Source organism: Agelaius tricolor, unplaced genomic scaffold (genome assembly GCF_023055355.1).
Source record: "Agelaius tricolor isolate 1412-34295 unplaced genomic scaffold, bAgeTri1.0.p SCAF_1, whole genome shotgun sequence".
Lineage (NCBI taxonomy): Eukaryota > Metazoa > Chordata > Aves > Passeriformes > Icteridae > Agelaius > Agelaius tricolor.
The window spans coordinates 38,388,710-38,412,096 of NW_027269261.1; the positions used below are offsets into that span (position 1 = coordinate 38,388,710).

Consider the following 23,387-nt stretch of genomic DNA (forward strand, 5'->3'; position numbering starts at 1 on the left):
TCAGTCAACCTTGACAATTCTTACATTTGGGTTTGAAATTCTTTGAAACGTATTGGCTAGATAGAGACCTGACTTTGAACTCTATTCTAGAGGAGTTTTCAGTCATCTACTTTTTGTAGCTTACAGAAAGCTAGGAAGCTCCTGTCTCAGTCTTGTTCAGTCAGAGACTGGGGAATTAAGAGGAAAGCTTTGGGATGGGATATGGAGATGTAAATAGGAATAGCCATTTAGGCCCAAGATGCAGAGGTACAAGACCACAACTTGAAGTTACTATGGTATGGTGAGGTGTGTGGAAACTTTGGGATACAATTTTACAGTGAGCTGGACTGCAGTAGTACCCCAGAAGGAACAATTTTTCTAATATTTAAGTTTGATTTTATAGATTCAAGTCAGTTACGTCTTTACCTGTTTTTCTGCTTCTCCCCAAATCCCTCCCCTAGAAAATTCCTGTAGCTACACTACTTTTTTTTTTTCTGCAGCTAAATTTTAGGACTTGTAGCAATATTTTTTTTTAACTACCTAATACATTGTCCCTAATAGCGAGATAAATATTGAGTAGTCCATTATTGTGCATAGGTACTCTGAGGATTAATGAGTGTATATGCACAGGCAAGAGAATGAAAGCAAATCTGTCTACAGAATTAGGCTATATTTAAGGATACTGAAATTTTCTGCCAAACAAGGAACACAGTGAAATTTCATCTGCCATTTATGTTGTCCTTAACGTTCTTTAATTTAGCAGACAAGATAGTTTGGTTATAATTAAGCTCTCCTAATATTGTTGTTCCTCAAGGTTGTGGTGTAAATCACTTTACTTTGTAGCTCATCTGTAGTACATCTTCAGTCTCCATTTTTCCTGTATAATTCTTCCATAGACAGTCCCTGGGATGCAGGAAGACTTCATGCTACCGATTGCTTCTTGTGTATGTACTATAATTTTAAATATATGCAGTTGAATTCCTTTTTCCCCAGGTCTTAGTCAGGTTTTCTGATTTCCCTGATGCTGTTTCTTCCTTCAGTGTGTGTGCCCTTCCTGCTGTGGTAGCAAATGTTTCTTTCCCAAAATAATTCTCATGGCAGTTTCTATTACTCCTGAGAGCTTTTTCAATAGGTAAACCTGGCAACTAGGCTGAATGGATCAACAGTTGCTACTGAAGGACAAGGGGCAATGTGCACACTGAAAGAAAAGAAATTATGTTTAAACCTAAGAAAAAGCTTTTATTTTGCTGTTGTGACTGAGCACTGGTTGAACACTGAACAGGTCTCCCAGGGGAGGGGATGGAGTGTCTGTCCTTGGAGATACTTAAAACCTGACCCATAGCAACATGCTTGAACTGACCCTGTGCTGAGCAGGGGGCTTGGATTGGATGATATTCAGGGTTCCTTCCCACCTCACACATTTTGTGAATCTCTGAAGTGAACTGGTTTCTCTTATCTGCACTTCATTTCAAGACCACATCTTGTAGCTTTTTTGTACCAAGTTAGGCAATGAGGCAAGTTCTAGTAATTCTTTCCTCCCCGTTTTTTCACCATTTTCTCCCCCAAAAATTCAAAAGTAAACCCTAATCAGCCTGTAAAATCTTGGAACATGTTTCATGAGTCTTCAGAAAGATACCTTCCTACTTGTGTTCCAGATATATTCAACTTTCCTGTTCAGGCTTTACTACAACAAAACATGATTGAGAAAAGGTGTGTTCAAGACTTGTTGCACAGAGGACTAGTTGACTATAAATAAAGATTTTACTTGGGGGAAAACATGTTTTTCCAAACCATCCTGTTAGGATTTAAAAAGAGAATGAAGTAGCTTAAAAAATGGTAGCTCTTAAGTGCAAGAGGTTTGCAGATTATCTCTCTTTCATTACTATCTCTGTGTTTTGTGCCTTTCTGTTGGAATGAATGAGCTGGTAGAGACCTGAATTTCCAACTTGGATAAAACCAAACATGTAAATAATCAAATATACACACTGGTATAACATTCAACTAGCATTTTCAGTCAAACAAAAGACATTTCTTAAAAAACTGTTAACCCACTAAGAAAACCATCTCACGAGACAGAATGGGAGCACTGGGTGAAATCATAACCCCAGTGTATTGAGATTCACAAACATAAATTGGAAGCACGTTCCAAACTCTGGTTTTTCTTTTCTTTTTTAAGCAGTGTGCGAAATTTTACTCTTCTTAGCATTTCTTTCAATCCTGCCACGTGGTGTAATAAATACCACCCTCAACAACAGGACTTTTATTACTTACTTTATGGCTGTAGAAGAGCTTATCATAGTCATACACTAATCAGTTATCTTACTGATAAGTAGTTTGTATGATTGCTTATGCTGTGAGGTCTCACCCTAATAATACCTGTGATTATAAACCTCACACACAACATGTTCTACCTAAAAGTTAATTAGGGGGATAAAAAAATCTTCAGTATTATTACTTTGTCCTATATGCAGTTTTTTCTCTTTTTAAATTGAGGAAAAAATTCTCATGCTGCAACAGACTAATTTGGAGTACAGTGCCAATACTTGATGTAACATTAATCTGACACAAGTTTTGGAGACTTTGCAGCATGTTGTTTTCATTATGAGAGAAAAGGATAGACCACCATAAAGCCCCTTTAGGGTTGCTAACACTATCTATAAACACGGTGCATGGTGTTTAATGGCGTGGTCGCTAAAACTGCATTGAGGCATTCCTTGTCTTTCAGGAGCACAATTTGCTGCTTTACCTGGGGACACCTTTCCTTAACATTTATTCCTCTTGGCCTTTTAAGATTTGTTTTATTTGTTTTGCCTCCCATGTTACTGGGGCTGTGGAGGTTTCTTGCATCTGGTGTTAGTAACCAGGACCTTTTCCATTCCAACACTGGGTCAGTGCAAGAATAGGTAGTTGCACATTTCTTCCTCTGCCCTCTGCTGGTTTAGGAACCCTCTCATTCTTCATACCTGTTACATATTATTTTATATACTACCTCCTATTGGTGTTGCTTGTCACCATCTTAAAAGAAAACAGCTCATTCCTGCTTTGGATTAAGAAAAATGGAATTGTTTATTAAGTAACAGTGGAGTTTTGATTACGATTGAATAAATAAGTTGCAAATACTTTGTCATAGACAGTTCTTTCAAAGATTGTATTTCAACAGAGAGGATGTTTTAACTCAGCTGCACTTTGCATCACTTTCTGTATTATATCATAAGTGAGAGTTATTTTTCTCTTTGTTTCCAGCTTCTGAAATGGGCAGACCTAGTTTCACAGCCACCTTTGTTAAAAAAGTTGGCAAAAATAACATTAAAAACAACAGAACACACCACTGTATCTGATAGGGTGGAGTAATGGATATGTGCACGTTACATACATAGTGAAAAGTAGTTTCAAAGTACTGATTCCTTTACATCCATTTTTTATACATTTCTCATGGTTCAGTTCCCCCCCAGCCCCCGTTTTTATCTTTGCGTATTCCACAAAACATTTCAGACTTAGCTGAATTAAAAATGAAACACTCTGAGGAGCAATGCTCCCTCAGGTATATATGAATACTAGGCACTGCAAATATTTGTTGGTATTAAATCTTAGAACATTTCCTCAATGTATCTGATTTCCTGGAGGAATTTTTCATGAAATTTGGGGAAAAAGACACATTTGCAATTAAAAAAAAAAAAAAAGGATGTAGTTAAATTGTGAATTGTGGTTAAGCCACAAGGGTTTATCTTACAAATAGGAGACTCTTCTATTATACTCAGCTTTTTAAATTTTAAATAAGTAGCATTTGCTTATGTAGGCTTTTTTATAGATTCAAAGTTGTAATAAGCTTTTTTTGAGGCCCCATTTTTTTAATTGTTGTATTATATTTTAAATATTGTCAAAATTCAATGAAGTTTCATGAAAATCTAGCTAGCTTTATTAACTTTTTAAAAAAGAGGTGGGAAATTTCTTCTGTGTTGTGTTTCATTATCCTATTTTTTGGAAGACTGGATACTGGAATGTGTTACTTAAATTTATTGGTTTCTGTTGTTTAAAATTGAAATGCTTCTTTTAGCATGCTATATCTTTCTGAAAACATTTCTAATATTTATCTTTGGGATTACTAACGCCATGGATGTGATGAGTACCTGTGTAATGGTGACCATCTTGTCACTTGCCCTTACATAACTTTAGTATTAAAGCCTTGTCATCTCCTCCTCTCTTTCCTTCATCATGGAGCTCTCCTTTGAAAATGGCAACTTCTGTTCCTTTGGGAGTGTTTGATTCTTTGAATCTTGTCTTCATGAGTATTTGAAAGTGATTCTTAATGCTGGAGAATTGCTCTCCTGTTCTTTGTAGTGATTCAGATGGAGTTTCTATGTCTGGTGTCTGTTTCACTTTTCTTCAAAAGATAGGTTGCTCAGCCACTAGTATGTCTTACCTGTTTAACTCTTGAAAGGCTCTAAATAATATTGAAAGTAATACTGTGTCTGTATTCCTATTCTTGTTCCTTTATTCAGCTGGAGGAGGTACTCTTAAGAAATAGCATATGTATTGCGGTCTTTAAAAGTATAATATAGATTAGGAGGTTCCAAAACACAAAACAAAACCCCAAAAATGATATTTTGAAGGCAAAGTTCATATGATACGAAAGTCTCCAAAGTATGACGAAACATTGCTGAGAATAAAGTTCGTACTATTTAGAGAATTTATAAATTTGAATTTGTCTACTCTTTGTGGTTGTGTTATACAGAATGTAAGTGCTTCATAGCTTCCATGTTTTAATTTTTTTAGGAAGAACAGAATCGAGGCAAGCCCAACTGGGAACACCTGAATGAAGATTTACATGTACTTATCACTGTGGAGGATGCGCAAAACAGAGCAGAAATAAAGCTGAAGAGGGCTGTTGAAGAAGTAAAAAAGTTACTGATACCTGCAGTAAGTATTTGTATGCAAGCCTTTGATTTCCATTTTCAGAAGGTACTTTTGAAATACAACTAATTTGCTACAGGAGTAAGAGTAAGCTTGCAGAGTAGCATCCTAAAAGGAAGTTGAGATATGATTTTGTAATACTCTAGTGATCTTTAAACTGCCTCATCCCAGATTGAATTATTCTTTAGAAGAGAATAGAGAGAGATTTTTTTAAAGAGCCTTTTTTTTTTTGTCTGAGATACAGATACAGGAAATAGTTATCACCTTTAAAAGGCGCAATGCTGAACTGTTACAAACACTACATTTCTCTTTCCTTCAGCATTAGTATTCTTCACTTTAAGGCTGGGGAAGTATGATATGCTTTTATGTTTCACTATAAGATGATTCTGATACTTTAAGAAACAAAGGCATGTTTTTTTAGATCATCACATTAAACATTTTGCAAAGAGAACAAAACCCTTTAGTATCAAAAAACTTTGCTGTCAGTATACTGAGGGAAAAATGAAAGTAGTGAAACTGAAAAATGGTTGTCTTTCTCATTTCCTGATAGTATAAACTGGGTTCTGCTCATCTAGATGACGTGAATACTTTTTCAGAGACCAGAATTACGCTGTGAGAGCACTTCTCTTAGATCTTCTCTGCATTCTCACTCAAAGCAAGGTGACTCAAGTGTGGCTGTATAGTGCACCCCTTGCCATTAACTTGTGTCTTTACCACCACTTCTGTCCCCCTGTAAAATGATAAGAATAAATTAGATCTTTTTCTGTGGTGGAAAAATTTTCCATATTACAAGGAAAATTGAGACTATCTTGCAAAAGAAAGTGGTAGGTGGTATTAAAATGGCCTACTGATTTTGGGTACTTAGTGAATGCTAATAGATGCTGGCTGTGAGGAAACTTGTGGTAACACATGCTGTCTCTATAAGCAGATTTATTCAGAAGACATTTTTAGAAATTACTAAAGATAGGGAGAGAGACTTAATTTCTGAATTACCAAAAAATGGTAGAATATTAAGCCGGAGGTACAAAAATAGGGATTTAAATATCTTGACATTGCAGTTTTCAATTTCTGAAAGCAGCAGACAACTAGAGAAAGTAGATCTTCAGAATTTACTCACATACTAAAGAGACCTTGAGTTTAAGATTGAATTTATAGCCAGGATTTTTATGTGGGCAAAACTTTGAAACCCTTATGTTCATTCTTTAGCTACTACAGAGCAAATAGTTTAGAAACCAAACTTCTGTGTAAATTAATTTTGTCAGGTTCATTCTTCTACCTCCCCCTTATTGTTGACTAATATGACTGGAGGGTCAACTTCAGGATGATAGGTTACAAGCCCCCAGTATGCCTGAAGTACTGGCGTGTATAGTCTGTGTATGTTTGTGTTACACTTGTTTTGTGGAACTGTGGGATGGGTGTGTTCTGAGCCTCAAAAAAATGCAATGCATTAGTAGTTCTTTCATTGTGAAAGTGACAGCCAGCTCTTTGTCATGAAAGCACTCTGCCTCATGCAGTAGCCTAATTGGGGAAGCACTGTAATCCTGATTACAGAAATAATTGTTTTTCCCCTTTAATGAAAAATAACAACACAGGGCTAACTACTGTCCGAATAGAACATCACTTGAAATGCCCTTTGTCATTCACTTCATTACCATCTTTACATATTATGCATATGCATAGAGATTTGGGTGGTACATATTACTTGCACAAGAGTTAAAGGTCTGTTGGCTCTAATTTCTAAAAAGTATGCCTTGCTGGAACAGGTATGTGTAGTACATACTAATGAATTAGTGTATAGGTGAACTTGGGTTTGTACTACCTATTGCATCTGTTCAATTAGTGTGAAAAATGGAATGGTGGCTTCAGGCAGTTTGAGAGCTGAAAATTGCAGTTTAGTGTTAAAAGATAGGAATTGAAAACTTCTGTGAGGGTAGTCATAAACCTTCAAATAATCAGGGTAAGCATAAGGAAAAAAGGGAAATCCTAGTGAATTACAAAAATAGAAGGGAAAACTGGATATTGGAAGATTCCAAAGATACTCTAAAATGTAAGAATGGAAAAAGTAAAATTTCCTTTCATGTGGTAGAATACCTGCAACTGTTAGTGTTTTTCATATAAAAGATTAAATTGGAAAATAAAAAAAGTTATGTATTTCTCTTCTCTCCAGCTTGATTAAAATTTGGGACTATGTAGGAGAGAAAACTCATTTTCATCTTGCCATACAATGTGGCAATGCATTGGGTTTTAGATAAATTTCAGAAACTTACTCGTGTTCTAGTGTTCAGAGATGGAAATTCGTTGCTATTTTTTTTGAATGATCATTTATTTTTTGTACTCAAGATGTTAAAAAGCCTAATTACATTTTCTAAAACAGTGCAGAAATAGGCACATTTCTTAAAGTGGATTTCTATTTGAATGTACTTGGGTGAACAGATACTATTTCAGTACTAAAGTGTATTTCTTACATTTATGAATCTGGATCATTAGTGATTTTTTTCCTTCTGGATGTGCATTAATATTTTCCCTTTTCACTTTCTCCTATATTTTACCAAGATAGTGATATAGTCAAGTAGTTTATCTTTAGAAATGAAAAGCACAACTTGAGGAAGATTGGCTGAGCAAGCCATTTTTTTTCCTCCTTGAGGAGAAAGGCCAACTTTTTTTTTTTTCATTATTACTCATTTGTATTTAATTTACATTTCTTTAGTATGAAGCAATTTTTAAAAAAATTTTGGCTGTACTTCAAGTTCCCTAGGATTAATTCTCTTCCTCTTCCCATAGCTCAGTGAGATACTGGTCTTTATCTACACCTGCAAGATCATACAGTATTACTTCTTTCATGCTTTTCTTCAAAAAAGGCAGAATTAATAAAGCAGTCTGCAGATTTTTGGGATCACATCAAGTTGTACTGTCCTTATGCCTCCTTCTGAAGTGAATCCTCCAGATCATTGATCTCTCTTTATTGTGGGAGCTTTGAGAGTTGTTTGTTACTTGCATGAGTTAAGGGCGGATGGGTGGTTCTCTGCAAAGGAAAGGCAAAAGATGCTCTGGATTGATTGCTCACTGCAGAACAGAAGAAAAAACTCAAAACCTGGATAGGGGGCATACATAATAAAGAAGTATAATATACCAAACCAGAGCATCATTAAGGGTTTGAAGTTGTTCTTGGAGCTCCTGGGCTGTAGGGCCGAACTCCTCTGCCAGAAATGTTAAGCCTTCTGCATTTTGTAAGAAGTGATGAATAAATGTTTCTAGCTGAATGAGTTTATCTAGATATTCCTTGCATTTTACAGATGACAGGTCTAGTTTAATTGCTAAATCACCTTTATACTGGCTGCTTTTGTAAGGGATGAGGCACATATGAGAATTCAAATTACAGACAGATACTTTTTGCTCCATTTTCTTTTGTTTCCACATGTTTCCTTTCTGAGGAAAAGATTGTATTTCTGGTTTCCACTTAGCTATTCTAAGTTGGTCTGGAATCTGTGTTGTTCAGATTTTTCTATTGCTTTTCTTAAGTTGGGGCAGCTGTAGTTTTACTTGGTTGCTGCCTCCATCTTCTTGGAAGACAACTACCACACAGAATTATTCAGTGATGCTCCCTGTCAAATTCTGTATATCATTTGTCACTACGACGTAGAATTTTACAGTTGTGATGGGTAGGAGATAATGTTTCAGTAGAAGCTTGTTTCATTTTGATCCTACATTTGGATCTTGCCTGTAATAGTGATTTTAGACTTTTCAGTCTTGAATATCTTTAAATTTAGTTGTATGGGAAAGTAAATGTGCTGTATATGACATGATTTTTACAAATTGGAACATATTTTCTAGTGGTGCTTGGTATGCACTCATTCACAAACTGTCCTCGTGTTTAGTCCCTGTTACCAGAGATGTATCTTGATAGTATTTCTGGTTTTAGTCACACCTATATACAACACATTTTCTTTATATAACAGGAGAGAATATTGTGAAGGGGCAATAGTACTGTCAGAGTGGTTTGTTTTTCAGTTAAATAAGCTAAAAGCATTTCCTTCTAAAAGACTGCTTTCAGCAAGTGTGATGAGGTGGAGCTTGTTTATTAAGTAAGTGAATTTCTAGAGTTTTCCTTATAGGTGTGGTTGTAAATTTTCCTTGTGGTTTATTTTCAGCTACTTAGGGTAAACTGAAGGATATCTTAAGTTTTACCCTGGGAACTTTGTGTGCTGTGAATTCCATTGTGAAATATAGAGAAAAAAATAATTTAAGAATGTTTAACCATGCTTTAGACTTAGTTAAAAAAAGAACATAGTTAATAATAATGTAATGCTGTACATAATTTGTTGCTCTGTAATTAAGACTAGCAAAAGCTTGAGATTGGAAAGATATTAGGAGAAGATTTCATTTTTTTTATTAGCCATCTAATAAACCACAATAAATTCTGCATGCAAGTTTGACTGTCTTGAATAGCTCTTTCTAATTCATTCCTGCATGGTGTGTTGGTTTTACATTTTTGCTATTACAAATGAGAATGTCGTGCTGCCTTGCATAGTTTCCCTGTTGAAACGTTGGTCATGCTGTGCAATCCATTGTTTGCTGCTTATTCAGTTCAAGTAACGAAATTAATAAGTGATACAGTAGCAGAAAAAGGATGCTGCTGTCCTTAGGAGCATTTTAGGAAATTCCTGTGTGATGCCTGTTTTGTCACTTCCCATACAAGTCTCTCAGGGTGAATGATCAGACAGGAAGCTCTGCACGAAGAGCAGCACAGCAGCCAAATGTCTTGGCAGTGATTACTGGATAACGTGGTAAACTTTTTGATGTGGGGGAGAGGTGACAGTGCCTTATTTTTAGTAGCATGAAGCAGGCTTAATGTTTCCATGGCTCTATGAACTGAGGGCTGCTGCAGTCCTGCCATTCCTTCATGATTTGCTGTTCCTGCTTCCTGTTTTGCATCAGAAAGCCCTCGCCTTCCTCTGACGGTGTGGGGAGTCCATTTGGTGGAGAGCTGAACCTCCCTGAAGGACTTGCTATAGAGTCAGGCCTGGTTTAGCACTGACAGAATTGATGGCATGAGAACAGGCAGATAGGGACAAATGGTAGTGCAGCAGACCACCCTTAAATAAATTTCTGTAGAACTGCGAGTATGTTCACCAGCAAATAGTGTGAGAGTAAAATATCTTGCTACAGTGCATTTCTGATTATGGCAGTGAAAACAATAGAGAACTGTTAATGTTCCTTTTTGTGTCTTCCACTGTCCAGTATGTCCAGTCTGTCATGCAAGTCTGAGTTTTAAAAATGAGAACAAGAACTTCTTACACCAATTCACGTAGGAAATGTTTACGTATTGTACTTGATATGTCACTGCAGCGTTCAACTTTTGTGTTTGCATTGATATTAACTAAATTATTTTGGGCCAGCTGCAAGTGAAAAGTAGCTCTGTCCATCATTGTCTACTGTGGTGGAAACTCTGTAGACCAGTGGTTCGTTACCACCAAAATAATATCTGTTGAATAGAAATGTTTTTTTAAGACCATATTTACTACAACATATCTTGATGATTTTCAACTGAATTGAGGTAAATCTAGTTTAAATTTAGCTGCGTTTGTCCTCTCTTCTGAAATTATTATCCTAGTACAAAGGAGAAAATTAGAATTGTTCCTCAGAATATTGTTCAGGGTGACAGAGCACTGCAACAGGCTGCCCAGAGAGGTTGTGTAGTCTCCTTCTCTGGAGGAGCCTGCTCTGGGATGAGGATTAGATTGTCCCATGAGGTCCCTTCCAAGGTCAATCATTCTGTTATTCCATGATGAGAATAATTTTGAAAAGGCATATAAAATGTGCTGTTTATATAATGATTATAAATTTGTTTTCAGCTTTCCATTTTCAGAAAGTTGACAAATAATTAAATGGTAACTACAAAGTTATGATGATCTATGCCCTTACATGTTTCAGTTGATTGTTTTACAAATTTGGACACAAAGTCATGATCAAATATAACTATGTAAATATGTCTAGTTTTATAGCTTATAACTTAGGTCGCAGTTCATAGGGATTCTTCTCCATCTAGCTTTTCTTCTACTAATGGCAGAAAGAAGATTCTCCAACAGTTACTTCTAAACACCTTAATCCAGGTGTTTACTCTGAATCTTCTTCTGGACATCTTTGATGGCTTCTAGAACCCAAGGAAATTAGTTAGCTGTGCCTACATACAGTTACTGTTGAATACCATCTCTTTTCCCTTTTTCTTCTTCTCCACCAGTTTGCCTTTGCTTATTTAAGGTGTTACAAATGTCTAACTTGAGAAATGGTAGATGAAGTTTTTGGAAAAGACCTTGGGAAACTTAGAAAGTAGTCTCTTCTCAAATAGTAACAAAGACACTCTGTTGCCTGAAACTCAGTAGGGACATTCTCTTCCAAAGTGGGATTATGCATGGATTGATTAGGAGCTCTGATTGGGTTCTGCATGGGTTTTGTCTGTCTTTCAGAAATGTGCCTAATCTATTAGGTTTTTTGGTAGACATAGTTGTAGAAGAATAAATGGTATTGACCTGCTCTGGTAATTTTTGTGGTACCTATAACTTTTTAAATTTTTCATCCCATTTTTATAATTTGCTTCTTTAGTCTTGGCTATTTTCCCAGTGCTTCCTCTAGTCATTTTTTTTCTTCTTTTTATTTCTTCTTCCATATTTTTGTCCTTTTTCTGTGGATGGTCCTGGAACAGAACATGTAAGTTGGGATCTTTATATAAAATCTTGTTAAAGCATTTCTCCACTTACCCAAAAAGCAGATGATCAAGCTCCAATTCTCCTTGTCTGGCCATGTTAATGAAAATGATGACAAATCCTTCATTTCTAGTTACAGTTGGGTTTTGGTTGATTGATTTTCTTTTTTGAAGTCTCAACTTTACTTTTTGAAGTCTCAACTTTTACCTAAGTAAAAGAAATGGTAATTGTAGAATTGTGATTCCTGGGGAGATGCAGTATAAAGAGTAGGAATTTGTTACCCCACACTTTTAACACATTTCAACGCTTATCACTAACCAGACCATATTAAGGAGATCAGATCACTTCATGTATGAGTCACCTTGGAGTGTTTTCTGGAACAATCTTAGCGATTGCAAAGATTTCTGTGCGCGAAACAATAGTAAAGTAACCAATAAACATTTCCCTTTTCCAGCCATTTAAAGCTTTCTTTGTTGCTAGTGTTAGTTCTGAAATCTAGATTTCTAATTATGCAAAAGTTAAGTTTGTCATATAGACATCTGTGGTTTAATGCTGACTGCTAATTTGCAGTCATATAGTTGCTCTACATTGTTCTATTTTGACATCAGACAGAAAATTCTAACCTGTGGAAGAGTGCCAAGAGTTTTTCGCCTACTATTCAAAGAAAACTTAAGTGTTTCTATTCTTAAACAGTACAGAAATACCTGAGCTTTCAGTGGGAGGAGTAATATGGTTTCTTTTTTCTTCCATAAATTGTTTATAGGCTAAGGCTTTAATACAGGGATGTTATAGATACTGTTAGCAGAATAAACACAGGTGGGCATGATATAAGAGATTGGAGCTGATTATGTTAAATAGCTTATATGATTTTGGCCATTTGTAACATACTTTATATTAAATTGGAGAGGGGTAAACCATCCTGGAAAGTGATTAGATGAGATCTTACTGGAAAGTTGCATTGCTTGGAAAATAGTTAATAAGGAAAAGCATTTAAGATTCCATCAAGTGGTATATTATATTTCTTGTGTGTTGTTGGAAATGGTATGGGGTTTATAATTTTTTCATCTTATATCTTCTCTATTTAAATAAGTATTTTAAAAGCCCTACCTTTTTTTCAAATTTACTTTTTAATAGGGATACCTTAATGAAAACAGCACTGCCTTCTATATTTTCAGCATTATTATTATTAGCTAATTTCTAATGTTTTCACAACATCTGTTTATGTAGTAAATGATGTTCATCAGTTTGAACTTCTATTGTAAAGTGAAATGTGTTTTATATTCCAAGTCATTTGGAAGTACTGGATAGAGGGAAATTTCAACACCAGCAAATCTAACGAAGTCAGAGGTCTCTAGTACTATATCCAGTCCTTTGATATTGCAGCTTTGTATAAATGGATTGGAAGATGTGAGGTTTTCTATTTGACCAAACACAGCTGTAGGTACCAAGAATTTCAGCTGCTTTATTTATAATAAATAATTCTAGCCTTTGATAGGTACTTTGCTACAGACTCCAAAATGGTACATTACATTACAAATCCTTTTTCATGAGACTGAAAAAATCAAAGCCCCAAAACCACTATTTGGAGCTGGCTGTCTTATGATCATTTGAAGCAGTTTTCATGAAGAGTAATTGTCAGTCATGTAATTGCATGCATTGTTGTGCCCTCATCTTAGAATCTTTATGATTCCTTCATTCTCTGGCTTGTGTCGTAGTTTGAAAACAGAATTTTAACTTAGACTACCCTGACTTTCTTGGCAGCTATAGTAACTATACTGATACAGTTGTAGTAAAGCAAGCAAATGACACATCAGGTGAAATGGAACTAGAAGGTGGAGTGGGGATTTGTCAAATATTCACATGGGTACTTGAGTGCTGTGGTGATGGAAGTGGGCAATTCCAGTTCCTCGTTCAGCCTTTTGGCTATGTTAGGTAGGAGGTAGCCGTATGTTTTTGTCTGCTATGCTGAGGTTTCAGTTTTTAATAAGCAGATCTGTAGCTTCTAGGGTTTTAAAGGAAAGTTTTAAAATAAGGCTTGCTTATTTAGTTTGTTAGAATTAACAGTTGAAATCATTACTGCCAACAGACATCAGATGTTTTGAATAATAAAATCATCATATATTGTGCAGAAAAGTTGTTTGCAGGAGTAGAATCACTTGTTTTACCTTGGAAGATAAGTTCTGAAAGACCATGGGAGCTAAGAGGTGTGTCTGGATTTCTCCTGGTTTAAACCCACTGTAGTATATATGGTGATACTGTGCTAATCTGATTTGTCAGTTAATGGTATCCTGGCATTTGGAACAGATAGACTATTGATACAGTGTTGAGAAGGACACTGGGTTTTTTCCTCAGTGCCTGCAAGAGCAAAGCTTATAGTTTCAGTAGTCGTTTCTGAAATTACTGGTTAATTTCCAAAGAAGGTGGTTGGGCTGTGGATGAGGGCTCCCTTAGTGTCATACTTGATATTTCAACTTCTCTCCTAGTGGATAGTGGAGAACTCTTCAAAGAGATACTTTATTACTCAGCAGCGAGGACAGCTTTAGGGAAATCTCTTACTTTTAATGATCCAAAGGTCAGTCAGATTCAAGAAAGATAAAAATAAAAAAATCAGGCTTTTAAAATACATCAGGTCATAGAAACACTTGTTTTCTCCTATGATAGCAAGGGTACTTTAAATAAACTTTAACTTTTTCATCTGTAAAATGTGGTGAGAGCACCCTACTGTTTTTTTAAATACTCTGAGAGGTAAATGTTTGCTTAATAGTCAATATGTGAGAGGTCATTACTGGAATGCTCTTTCTTTTGTAGCTGTCTGTAGTTTTAGAGGTGGTTCTTGGAGACAGAAGAATGAGCAAAGTGTTTATTTTCCTGTAGTATTGGAGATTGCAGGGGAGACTCTGAAGGTTCCTGGTGTTCATTAAAAAGTTGTGCTAATAAGTGGCTTCATTGATTTCAGTTTAGAATCAGTTCAAAATAATTTTCTTGTGTGTGTTGCATAAACCTAAATTCTGTGTATTGCCAAAATATTTTTGTAAAGGAACTTTTTAACAGTATATATTTATCTTCAGCTATGTTGCCTTTGTGCTGCAGGTAAACTAGACATTAAATTATATGTCTTGCCTTCCTTACAAATTAAATGGGAAGATTAGCAGTTGTGCAAAATCAAATAGAAGTCCTGCTCAACTGGACAGCCTTAAAGGAACTCTGCCAGTGTCATATGAGAAAATGTCATCCCTTGTTTCCATGTAGATAATTCTGCAGTGCTTGGAAAATAAAGTGAAGCATGTAAGACACTAAAGCTGACAAATAGCACAATTTATTCTTATTATGTCATGCTTTATATTCAATATATTTTACAGTGTTTAAAAGTAATCTGTTCATAGCATTTCAACATACAGATGTTAATAGTTTTTAAGTAATACTTTTTTTCACTACTATCTGTAGGATTTTTTTAAAAGATCCTACGTGGCTTCAGTAACAAGATCCCATTAAGATTAGTAATGCTTTGTACATCTGAAGTGTACAGACTCTTCTAAAAATCTTACTCTAGGTTACCTCGAAGAACTTGAAAGATGCAGAATTGTGTGCATCTGTGGTTTATGTTTGAAATCTGGGAATTGATTTTTACTAAAAGTCTCAAATTGGCTTGGAAACTTTAGAAATCTTTGCTAAGGCAACATCTGTGATGATGTAGTTGAGACATAATCCCCAACATACTTCAGTGCTGGTTTTATTTATTTCCATTTAGTCCATTTTCTTCAAATGTGAATCACACATAGGCTTTCAGTCAAATGTTAAGGTTCAGGGGAACTTAGGAGACTGTATATGATTCCATGTCATTTAATGTAAAGCACCTGAAATTTAAGGCATGGCTTCCCTTACTAGATTCAGCAGACTCTTTCTGATGGAAGTGTGTGCAGTAGAATCATGAGGGGAAAAAGAAAATTACTTCTTTTAGTGTTTTCGTATCAATCACTTCGGGTTTGGTTGTTTTTTTAACAAGCTTTGCTTTTTACTTTAATTTTTTCCACAGAAATGTCCAAGTAGAATCCTGTTTAATTAAAACAATTTATTAGCAGGGAACGTTAACTGGCATAAGAATAGTAAACTTGTGACATTTTGGCTTCTCCAAACAGCTTGTATTTCTAGGCAAGCTTATGTAAAGAGTAGAAAAAATCAGTTTTTTCTTCATAATGTCATTCTGTTACTTATGATTTTTAAAAAAAAGTAATTCCAGAAAAAGAATTAGTTTGAGAGTTGTATTTATAGAAATTAAACATGTCCATATTGCTCTAAAAGATTAGTATTAATAGCATATGTTACATATCCAGACAAGTAAATATTACAGTTACCAATCCAAACAAGTAAATATTACAGTTAAAAGCATAGAAATAAGGGTTTAGTGTGGATTCTGGGGGAATTTTTTTTTCTTTTTTCCAAGTTATCTTTTAAGTGATTTTCTGTACAGTTACCTTCTCACTTTACTGTTGTGGCATCCTTTAGATGTCTGACTAATTAGAGCAATTCTTTTTCTTCCTTTGACCCTAGGCTTAGGGTCCCTTTCTTCCTTTGACCCTAGGATATCCATCGTCCCTTAACTTTATCAAGAGTCTTTTTGTGTTTCTGGTGCTTAAAGTTTCTTTTGCTCAAAAGCACATGGATGTGTTACATTTATGGCAGAGAAGAGTGTCTGTCCTGACTGCTGCATAACCCAGATTTAAGAGAGACCAAAAAAGGCACCATCAGGAAAGCCTGCAGGGTTTAAGAGTTTTCCACGTAGTTTCTTGGAAAAGGGAGGTTGGTGTTGGTACCCGTGTCAGTGCCTTCACTTGTGTCAGTGTTCGTTGATTCAGATGTATAAATAGATCTGATGGTGATTTAAGTCTCAGTTCTGCTTCCTATGAGAAGTATTCAGTGCAGTGCAGAGCTCTTCTTTTCTCTTGATACCTGAAATTCAGCATCTTAGGAGTGCTAGTCAGAGCACTCTGACTAGCTTCTGACAGGTTCTCCTGTCCTTTTTTTGGTAGATGCAAGTTCTGCAAAAGGGAGAAAAATATATTAAACCCAGAGTATCATTCTGCTTTGAGAGACTCTTCAAATCCTGAAGGATCTGATGCAAGTGAAATTGCTTCTCATCTCAGTAGTGATGACCTTACTCCAGAACAGTTGTTTCATTAATCTATCCATACTTGCTTTTTGGAAGTATAGGAAACTACTTCAAAAACTGCTTCTGTAAACTCCCCACCACCTTTCCACAATATTTGTTAGGTTTTGGCTTGTTTGAAATACACTGCTTGCAGCAAAGCATAGCAGCTGGTATTTCTGAATTCTTGCTGAGTCCTGGAGCCTTTTCTGGAAGATGTTTTGGGAAAAGAATTCATAAAATCTGGTATGAACTAGTCTGTCACTCCGTAGTTAACATCCAGACCTCACACTCAACAGTTTTATGTATTGACTTGCACAAAACTTTCTGCTGTGTTAGTTGCTGGTTATCTTCAGATAAACCAGTTGGGTTTTCTTATTCTTGAGACACCCCTTCCTCTCCCCAGTAAGACTGACAGTATGTTGTGTCTTAGGCAGTTGAAATAGGAGCTTCCAGAAGGCTTAAAACTGGGGGTGCAGTTGATAATGAGGGTGACTTGAACCTTTTTACTGAATAATTTCATAATCAAAACCAAAGCAAAACCAAATTTTTTGTTGTTTTCTGGTGGCTCATGAGGTAGCCAGAAAAGCAAAGGAACAAACTTATTACAATCCAAACTATGAAGCCATATAGAGATTTCAGATGCTGTCCAGATGGGCTGATGAACTGTTTCCAAATGGCAAAGCACAATAAAGCAGCCTGGGTGGTAGTCTGTGTTTTTACCATCACAGTAAGGCAAAGGAACTTCTTTCTGTTTGTAAACTGCCAAATACAAGTGGATAGTACAGGCTTAAACCTGAAAAAAATTACCAGAAACCCCAAAATGAAAATTATTATTTTATCCTTATTAAAGTATTAGTAATAACACCAGGCAATAATTCTTACTTAAGTGGAGATGAGTGATATTTCTGTAGTTGAAATTTGATGTTGAACTGTTCTTGGGGTAGGATAGGAGTAGCACTCATTTCTCTGTAGAATTTGTATGGAGCACTGGGGACTGTACTGCATTTAATATGCATAGGTGGTGTCTCACATTTAATATACAAATACATTCACACTTTATGTGCAGTATAAGATGCATTGAATGTTCAACAGGCAGATGAAAACCTTACCTAGAACACCAATAGGCACTTAATGAAAAAATTAATAGACCTGGCAAGTATAGTATATGGGCAGGCATAATTAATGCATCAGTATGGTTTTATCTCAAATACTCCTTACATCTCAGATGAAAGTACATTGTTAGATTGTTTGTACCTGTTGTTTGGTACATACCAGCATCCTTATAAACCACTGAATGAATTGCATTTAGAGGTCAGATGAAGCAATAGATGAGGGAGTTTTTTGGATTGTTTTATTTGGGTTTTTTTGTTGTGTTTTGGTTTTGGGTTTTTGGTTTTGTTGTTTTTTTTTTGTTTTTTTTTTTGTTTTTTTTTGTGGTGGTGTTGGTTGTTTAGTTTTTGTGCTATTGTGGTTTTTTTTTCTTCAGTTTTTTAAGTTTGGTTTTTGGTTTGGGTTGTTTTTTGTGTTGGTAGAAGTTGTAGTCTGCTTCACTAATTGGGCCAGATGGATCTCACTGCTTTGTTAGATGAGTCAGCCTACTTTTTAATGATGTTTTTAACAGTACGGCTGCATTTCATTAGAAATGTTTTGTGATGAAATTGTCTTTGGGCTTCTAGTTTGCCATTGCATATAGGATTTTAGAACTAAATCTGTTCTTAAATATGCAGTAGGTTTAGAATATCTCAGTAATTTTTTAAGTGAAAGCTTAACTTCTCAAATGTTAATCAATCAAGCTAATGCACAATTGTAAGTCATTCTTTGAAAAAACAAGTATGAGATGTTAGCTGTTCAGATTAGAAGAGAAATCAGACAATATGTTTTGAAATTAAATGCTTTGTTTGATCTCTGACATTTTAAAAGTTGACTTCCTCCCTTTTTGAGTAACTTTCTAAGAATGTCTTACTTTTGCAGTTTTTTCAGTTTTTTACTAGTTTTGTTAAGTTTTTATTTGGAAAAGGGAAGAAAAGTTGTTGTAATGTTTACTATGAGTGTTCTTGCTCCAAAAGAAATGGTGGTATGACCAAAACAGACTAAAATTAATTTTTTGGAGGACAGACCACCATCTTCATTTGCTGTAGAATAGTTAAGCCAGTGTTTAGGCTTTTCCAATACACTGTTAGTCCAGAGATAGCAAATGTTTATTCTCTTCAGCATTGAGCTGCTGTTTTCATTTTAGTGAAAGAGGGAACAGCTAGGGCAAAGGAGCAAGGGTGCAGTCATAAGTTTCCTTCACTTTTCTCGATTAAAAATGACGGAGGGGAAAAAAGCTTTGCTACAAAATCGGCACGTCCCCTTCTCAAAATAAATAACGCTGTAAAAGGGCCTGGGTGGCTTTTTAAAAATTGGGACATTGTCATAACAGGCAGACAGTGGGCTCTTGCACATGGAATATAATGACACAATACTCAGTAGCATTTTATGTAGGTCCTTGAGCTGTAGTTTAGGCTATTACATGCGGTATATAATAGCAAGAACAAGATTAATTAATTTCATTTGAGAGGTGACTAAGTATCTTCAGTAGTCAACACGCCGAAGTTCGTGGTTCGGTTGTCTCCTTCGCTGTCGTTCCGCTGGCTGTCTGCCTTCCTCAGCGTTTGTTCTGCATGACTTAGTGGATAGGAGGTGCTTTGTCTTCGCAGCCTTGGAGCCTCTCTGGTACAAAGCCGTAATGTGAGAGCACATCCCTTCCTGTGCCCAAAGGTGTTGCTGCTGCTCTCTGCCGCGCTCACCATTTTAATCTGAATGGGGAATCTGTCTGGGGACCCAGTACAGTAATTAGCAGTCTCTTCAGAGTGTCAGAGCAGAATTACCATTGTAATGGTTTAGCAGGAGGATAAAAGGATTGAATTTGGGTCTGCCTTCCTGCCAAACTAAATGAGTTGCCATGGGAATTTTCAAATATAAGAGGCGTTTACTTAAAGCAATTTGGCGAGTTTGAATAAACTCATAAATTACGGGGTTTAGAGGAGAGATCCCTGCTTTCTCTGGCTTGGGCTGAACAGCAAAGAAGGCTGTTAGAAAGCTGCTTACGTTCTTAATGAGAATAAGTTGATCCATGCTCCCTTGCAGACTATCAGCTTATTAGGGCTAAACTGTTTCTGCTAAATACAGTAGAGTAAGCACATTTTGAGAGACATAGTTTGCAACAAATCCCCGAAGTAAAAAGCAACATCTGATTGCTCTAAACATAAATTGAATTTCCTTTGCTAGATTAGATCTATTTTCAAGTAATGCTATTAAAAATGGTTCTCTGTATTGTTTCAATAAACATTAACCTGCTATTGATTTCAACTTTCCTTTGTGCCTGTAATATTTATTACAACACTTGTCAGATCTGCTTCTGAAAGGGGAGGGAGGGCATTGAGGTTTCTTCGGAAAACAAATAAGGTCCTATGGCCCTTCAAACTGTTTTTTTTTCTCGGGTCACATGTAAATGTTTTCCCAGCTCAGGCCTGCCTGCCTTGTCTCTAAAGGGAGCTGGGCTTTGACCCGCTGACTCCTTTGTCAGCACCGATGCTATTGAAATGTGAGAAGATGGACTTGGTGCTTTCACAAGTGCCTCAAGTGATGAACATCACTTATGCTTGTTTAACCTTCAGCTGTGCTCCAGAAGTCAGCTGTAGTAGGCTGGGAAGAACTGATGGCCGGGTTTTGGAAGCATGTGTTCATCTTCTCCCAGCCGCCTAGATCGGGTACCTTAAAGAAACAGGGAAGATTTAGACGTGCCTGAATACTTTGATGCTAGCTTTAAAAGTGTATATTCAAGGATATGTCATACTTGAAACAGTATGCAGTATTTTTCCCCAAAATAATTGATTTTGGTTGTATAGCTTAAGGCTTAAGTGTCGCCTTGTGATCCTTTCTAGTACATATCTCAAATCTTTACCCATCATAAGTATTAGGATATGGAGGTGGAACTAATTAAAAAGAGAGCAGTACTGCCGTAATGGCAGTAATTTTAACTTTCGTTTTAAGCCATAAAAATACGGTTAGAGCTCCTTGATGTAATCTTACATCACTAGCAGGAATCCTGTAAATTAGCAAAGGAAAATAGTAAATTCCTGCTGGTGATTCAGTGGTTGAACAGCTGCTAAGTTCTAACAAATTCCTGAACTGTTACTAATGATCCAGCTGAAGCTGTTTGGTAGCCTCGGGGTACTGTTTCTGTGAAACTTTAGAAAGATCTCCGAAGAAATTAGAAGTGAACAAGAGCAGCATTTACTCTCACTAATACTCAAAATTTTAACTGTTCATTTAAAGTTACTTTGAGAAATACTGTCAGGGAATTGATTTCATCAGACTTGATCCCCACCCCATTCGTTCTTACTTCTTAGATGAGTTACTGGAATGCAAAATTTTATAATATAATATTTATAAATATTTACAATAAAAATATTATCTAAGTGTTTGTGAAGTGGCTTGAGAAACTGAAACTACGAAAACTTCTACACTCTGAGGGTACATAAGAGGGTTGCTAAATGATTAAAGGACATTATCAGCATTAAAAAATATGTAGAAAGGCAATGTTACAGAGGACCCTTTGGAAAACTGGGTTGAACTGAGTGCATCACTTAGGTCCTTAGTTCCAGTACCTTACAGCACCTCTGCAAATTGATGCTATTTACAAAAATCAGGTACTAAAAAAATCTGAAAAAATAAAAAGGTACATATTGGTATTACAGTTTTCAGATCTCACACTCTGGGATTTTTTTCTGCATTTTAGAATTTTAGTTCCATAGGTTGTGATGCTTGATTGGAACCTATATTTTATCACATTTTGTATGTTCTTCCTCTTCTCTGTACTTGACTTGCAAAACTGAGGTGAAAATGAGTGACAGTGGGAGTGCAGGAAAAGCTTAAATTGGTGGGATTTTTTGGCTAGGTCAGATGTTGAGATAAGGATATTTAAAGATTACTGATAACTGAATCTGGGCTACACAGTATGAATTTAGTTTTGCAATACCTAAAGAGGAAGGTGGGAATGGCTGTCTAGTATTTCACTCTTTTTTTTTTTTAATTAAGGATTTTCACAGCTTAAAACTTACTGATTGGTCACACCAGAAACATCCTTCTCCAGAGTTCGTGGAAATATACATCAAGCAAGTTACCTGATAGAAGATGGATATTTCATTTGAAAGATAGTCTGTCCTTTACCTTGTGAGCAGTGTAGGAGAAACCTTATCATTTTATCATCTAAAAGTATGGCATACAGAAAAAAGTCTGGTAAAATTGAGATGGGCCTGCTTAGATCTGAATCTAATTTCAATTTTAAAGTACGTTCTCATGACTTGTGATGAGCCTGTTGTTTCATAATGAAAGCAGAAGTCCCCTTTCTGCTTCAATCCTGAATGATGAAGCTGCAGGCTAATTAATTTGTGGATGAATATCATAAAAAAGCACTTACCAGACTATTCTGTGCGATGACTTTATTTTCTAAGCGCTAGAAAAGGAACTCACAGATTTTTTGGGGCTTTTGGAGAGGTATATCACCTTTTTGAATGTCTCACCCAGCGCCAGAGAACACAGAGGAAGTGTCAGGGATATGCACACAGGAAAGGTGGGAATACCGTAATGGGGAAGAAGTGGGAAGCTTTGCAAAGTACTTGTTCTCTGTGTTTAATTTGTTATATTTTGAGGGTTCTTGGCTCCTGCTGGTCCAGGAATCCAGAGAATCAAAGAAATGTGCATGCTGCTAGACCAGTAGGGATAGCAGCTGTTTCTTCTCCGGGCACTCCCTCTTTTCTAATAACCTCTCTTGCAAGTATTTTTATCCAGTCTCCATTTAATTCTGCTTCTGCTGGGGCATTGTTACTTTTGACTTTGATCTTCAGATTCCAGCAGTTTGTTTCCTTCTGCAATTTTTTCACTTACTAACTTGTAAACTTCTGACAGCAGGTTCTTTGCATGTGTATTGTAGGTATCTGAACTCCAGGTCAGAAGTGTTTATATACTGTTATGCTAAAATTACCATTGGATGCAGAGACATGAAAACAAAATGCATAATCTAAGTCATACAATTCTTGGCTAAAGAAAATCAGCAACTCCCACTTTGGGTAGTTCTATAGAAGATTGTAATACACAAAAAGGAAAAAATATCAATGAGGAAATTGATTTTTGTGGAGTCCTCACACTATCGAACCAAGCATTATTTTCAGTTTCTTAGCATGGAGCTTTGTAAATACTGGATGCACTATTTACCTGCTGCAGATTTAAAGATGCTGGTGTAAGGTGTTAGAATTGCCCATTTAGGATGATGACATTTTTAGAGGTTTGAAATTAGTTTTTTTCAGTGCTTTTAGAAGATGGATTGCAAATACCAAGGTTCAAAGATCTCTGCAAAATACGAATGTGTGTACTTAGAGTACTAGGTAGATGGTTGGGATTGTAGCCATTGCTCTGGGTTAACAAACCTACAAATGGAGGAACACACTTCGCACAGTTTCAAGGTAACCTAGAGGAGACTGATCAGTACAGTTGGCCAAGAGAAGCTGTAATAGTATTTCTCCACTGAAGGTTGGCATCAAGAGAGAAGAAAGACAGAAAGGAGAATGATTATAAGTGAAAAAATGGGCAAAAACTATCAAAAATTT

The 23,387-nt window shown here is 36.1% G+C and overlaps 1 protein-coding gene across 10 annotated transcripts in view; it reads left to right on the plus strand.

The window, feature by feature from the left end:
* QKI (QKI, KH domain containing RNA binding) overlaps nt 1-23,387 on the plus strand; it is a 155,846-nt gene that overhangs the window by 97,072 nt on the left and 35,387 nt on the right. For all 10 annotated transcript variants that reach the window (XR_011679714.1, XM_071430503.1, XM_071430571.1 and 7 more), the window contains exon 4: nt 4,753-4,896. Coding sequence is in view for 9 of the 10 variants with exons in the window: in XM_071430503.1 (XP_071286604.1) it covers nt 4,753-4,896 (144 nt within the window). In the remaining variant the exon portion in view is untranslated. The remainder of the gene's footprint in view (nt 1-4,752; nt 4,897-23,387) is intronic.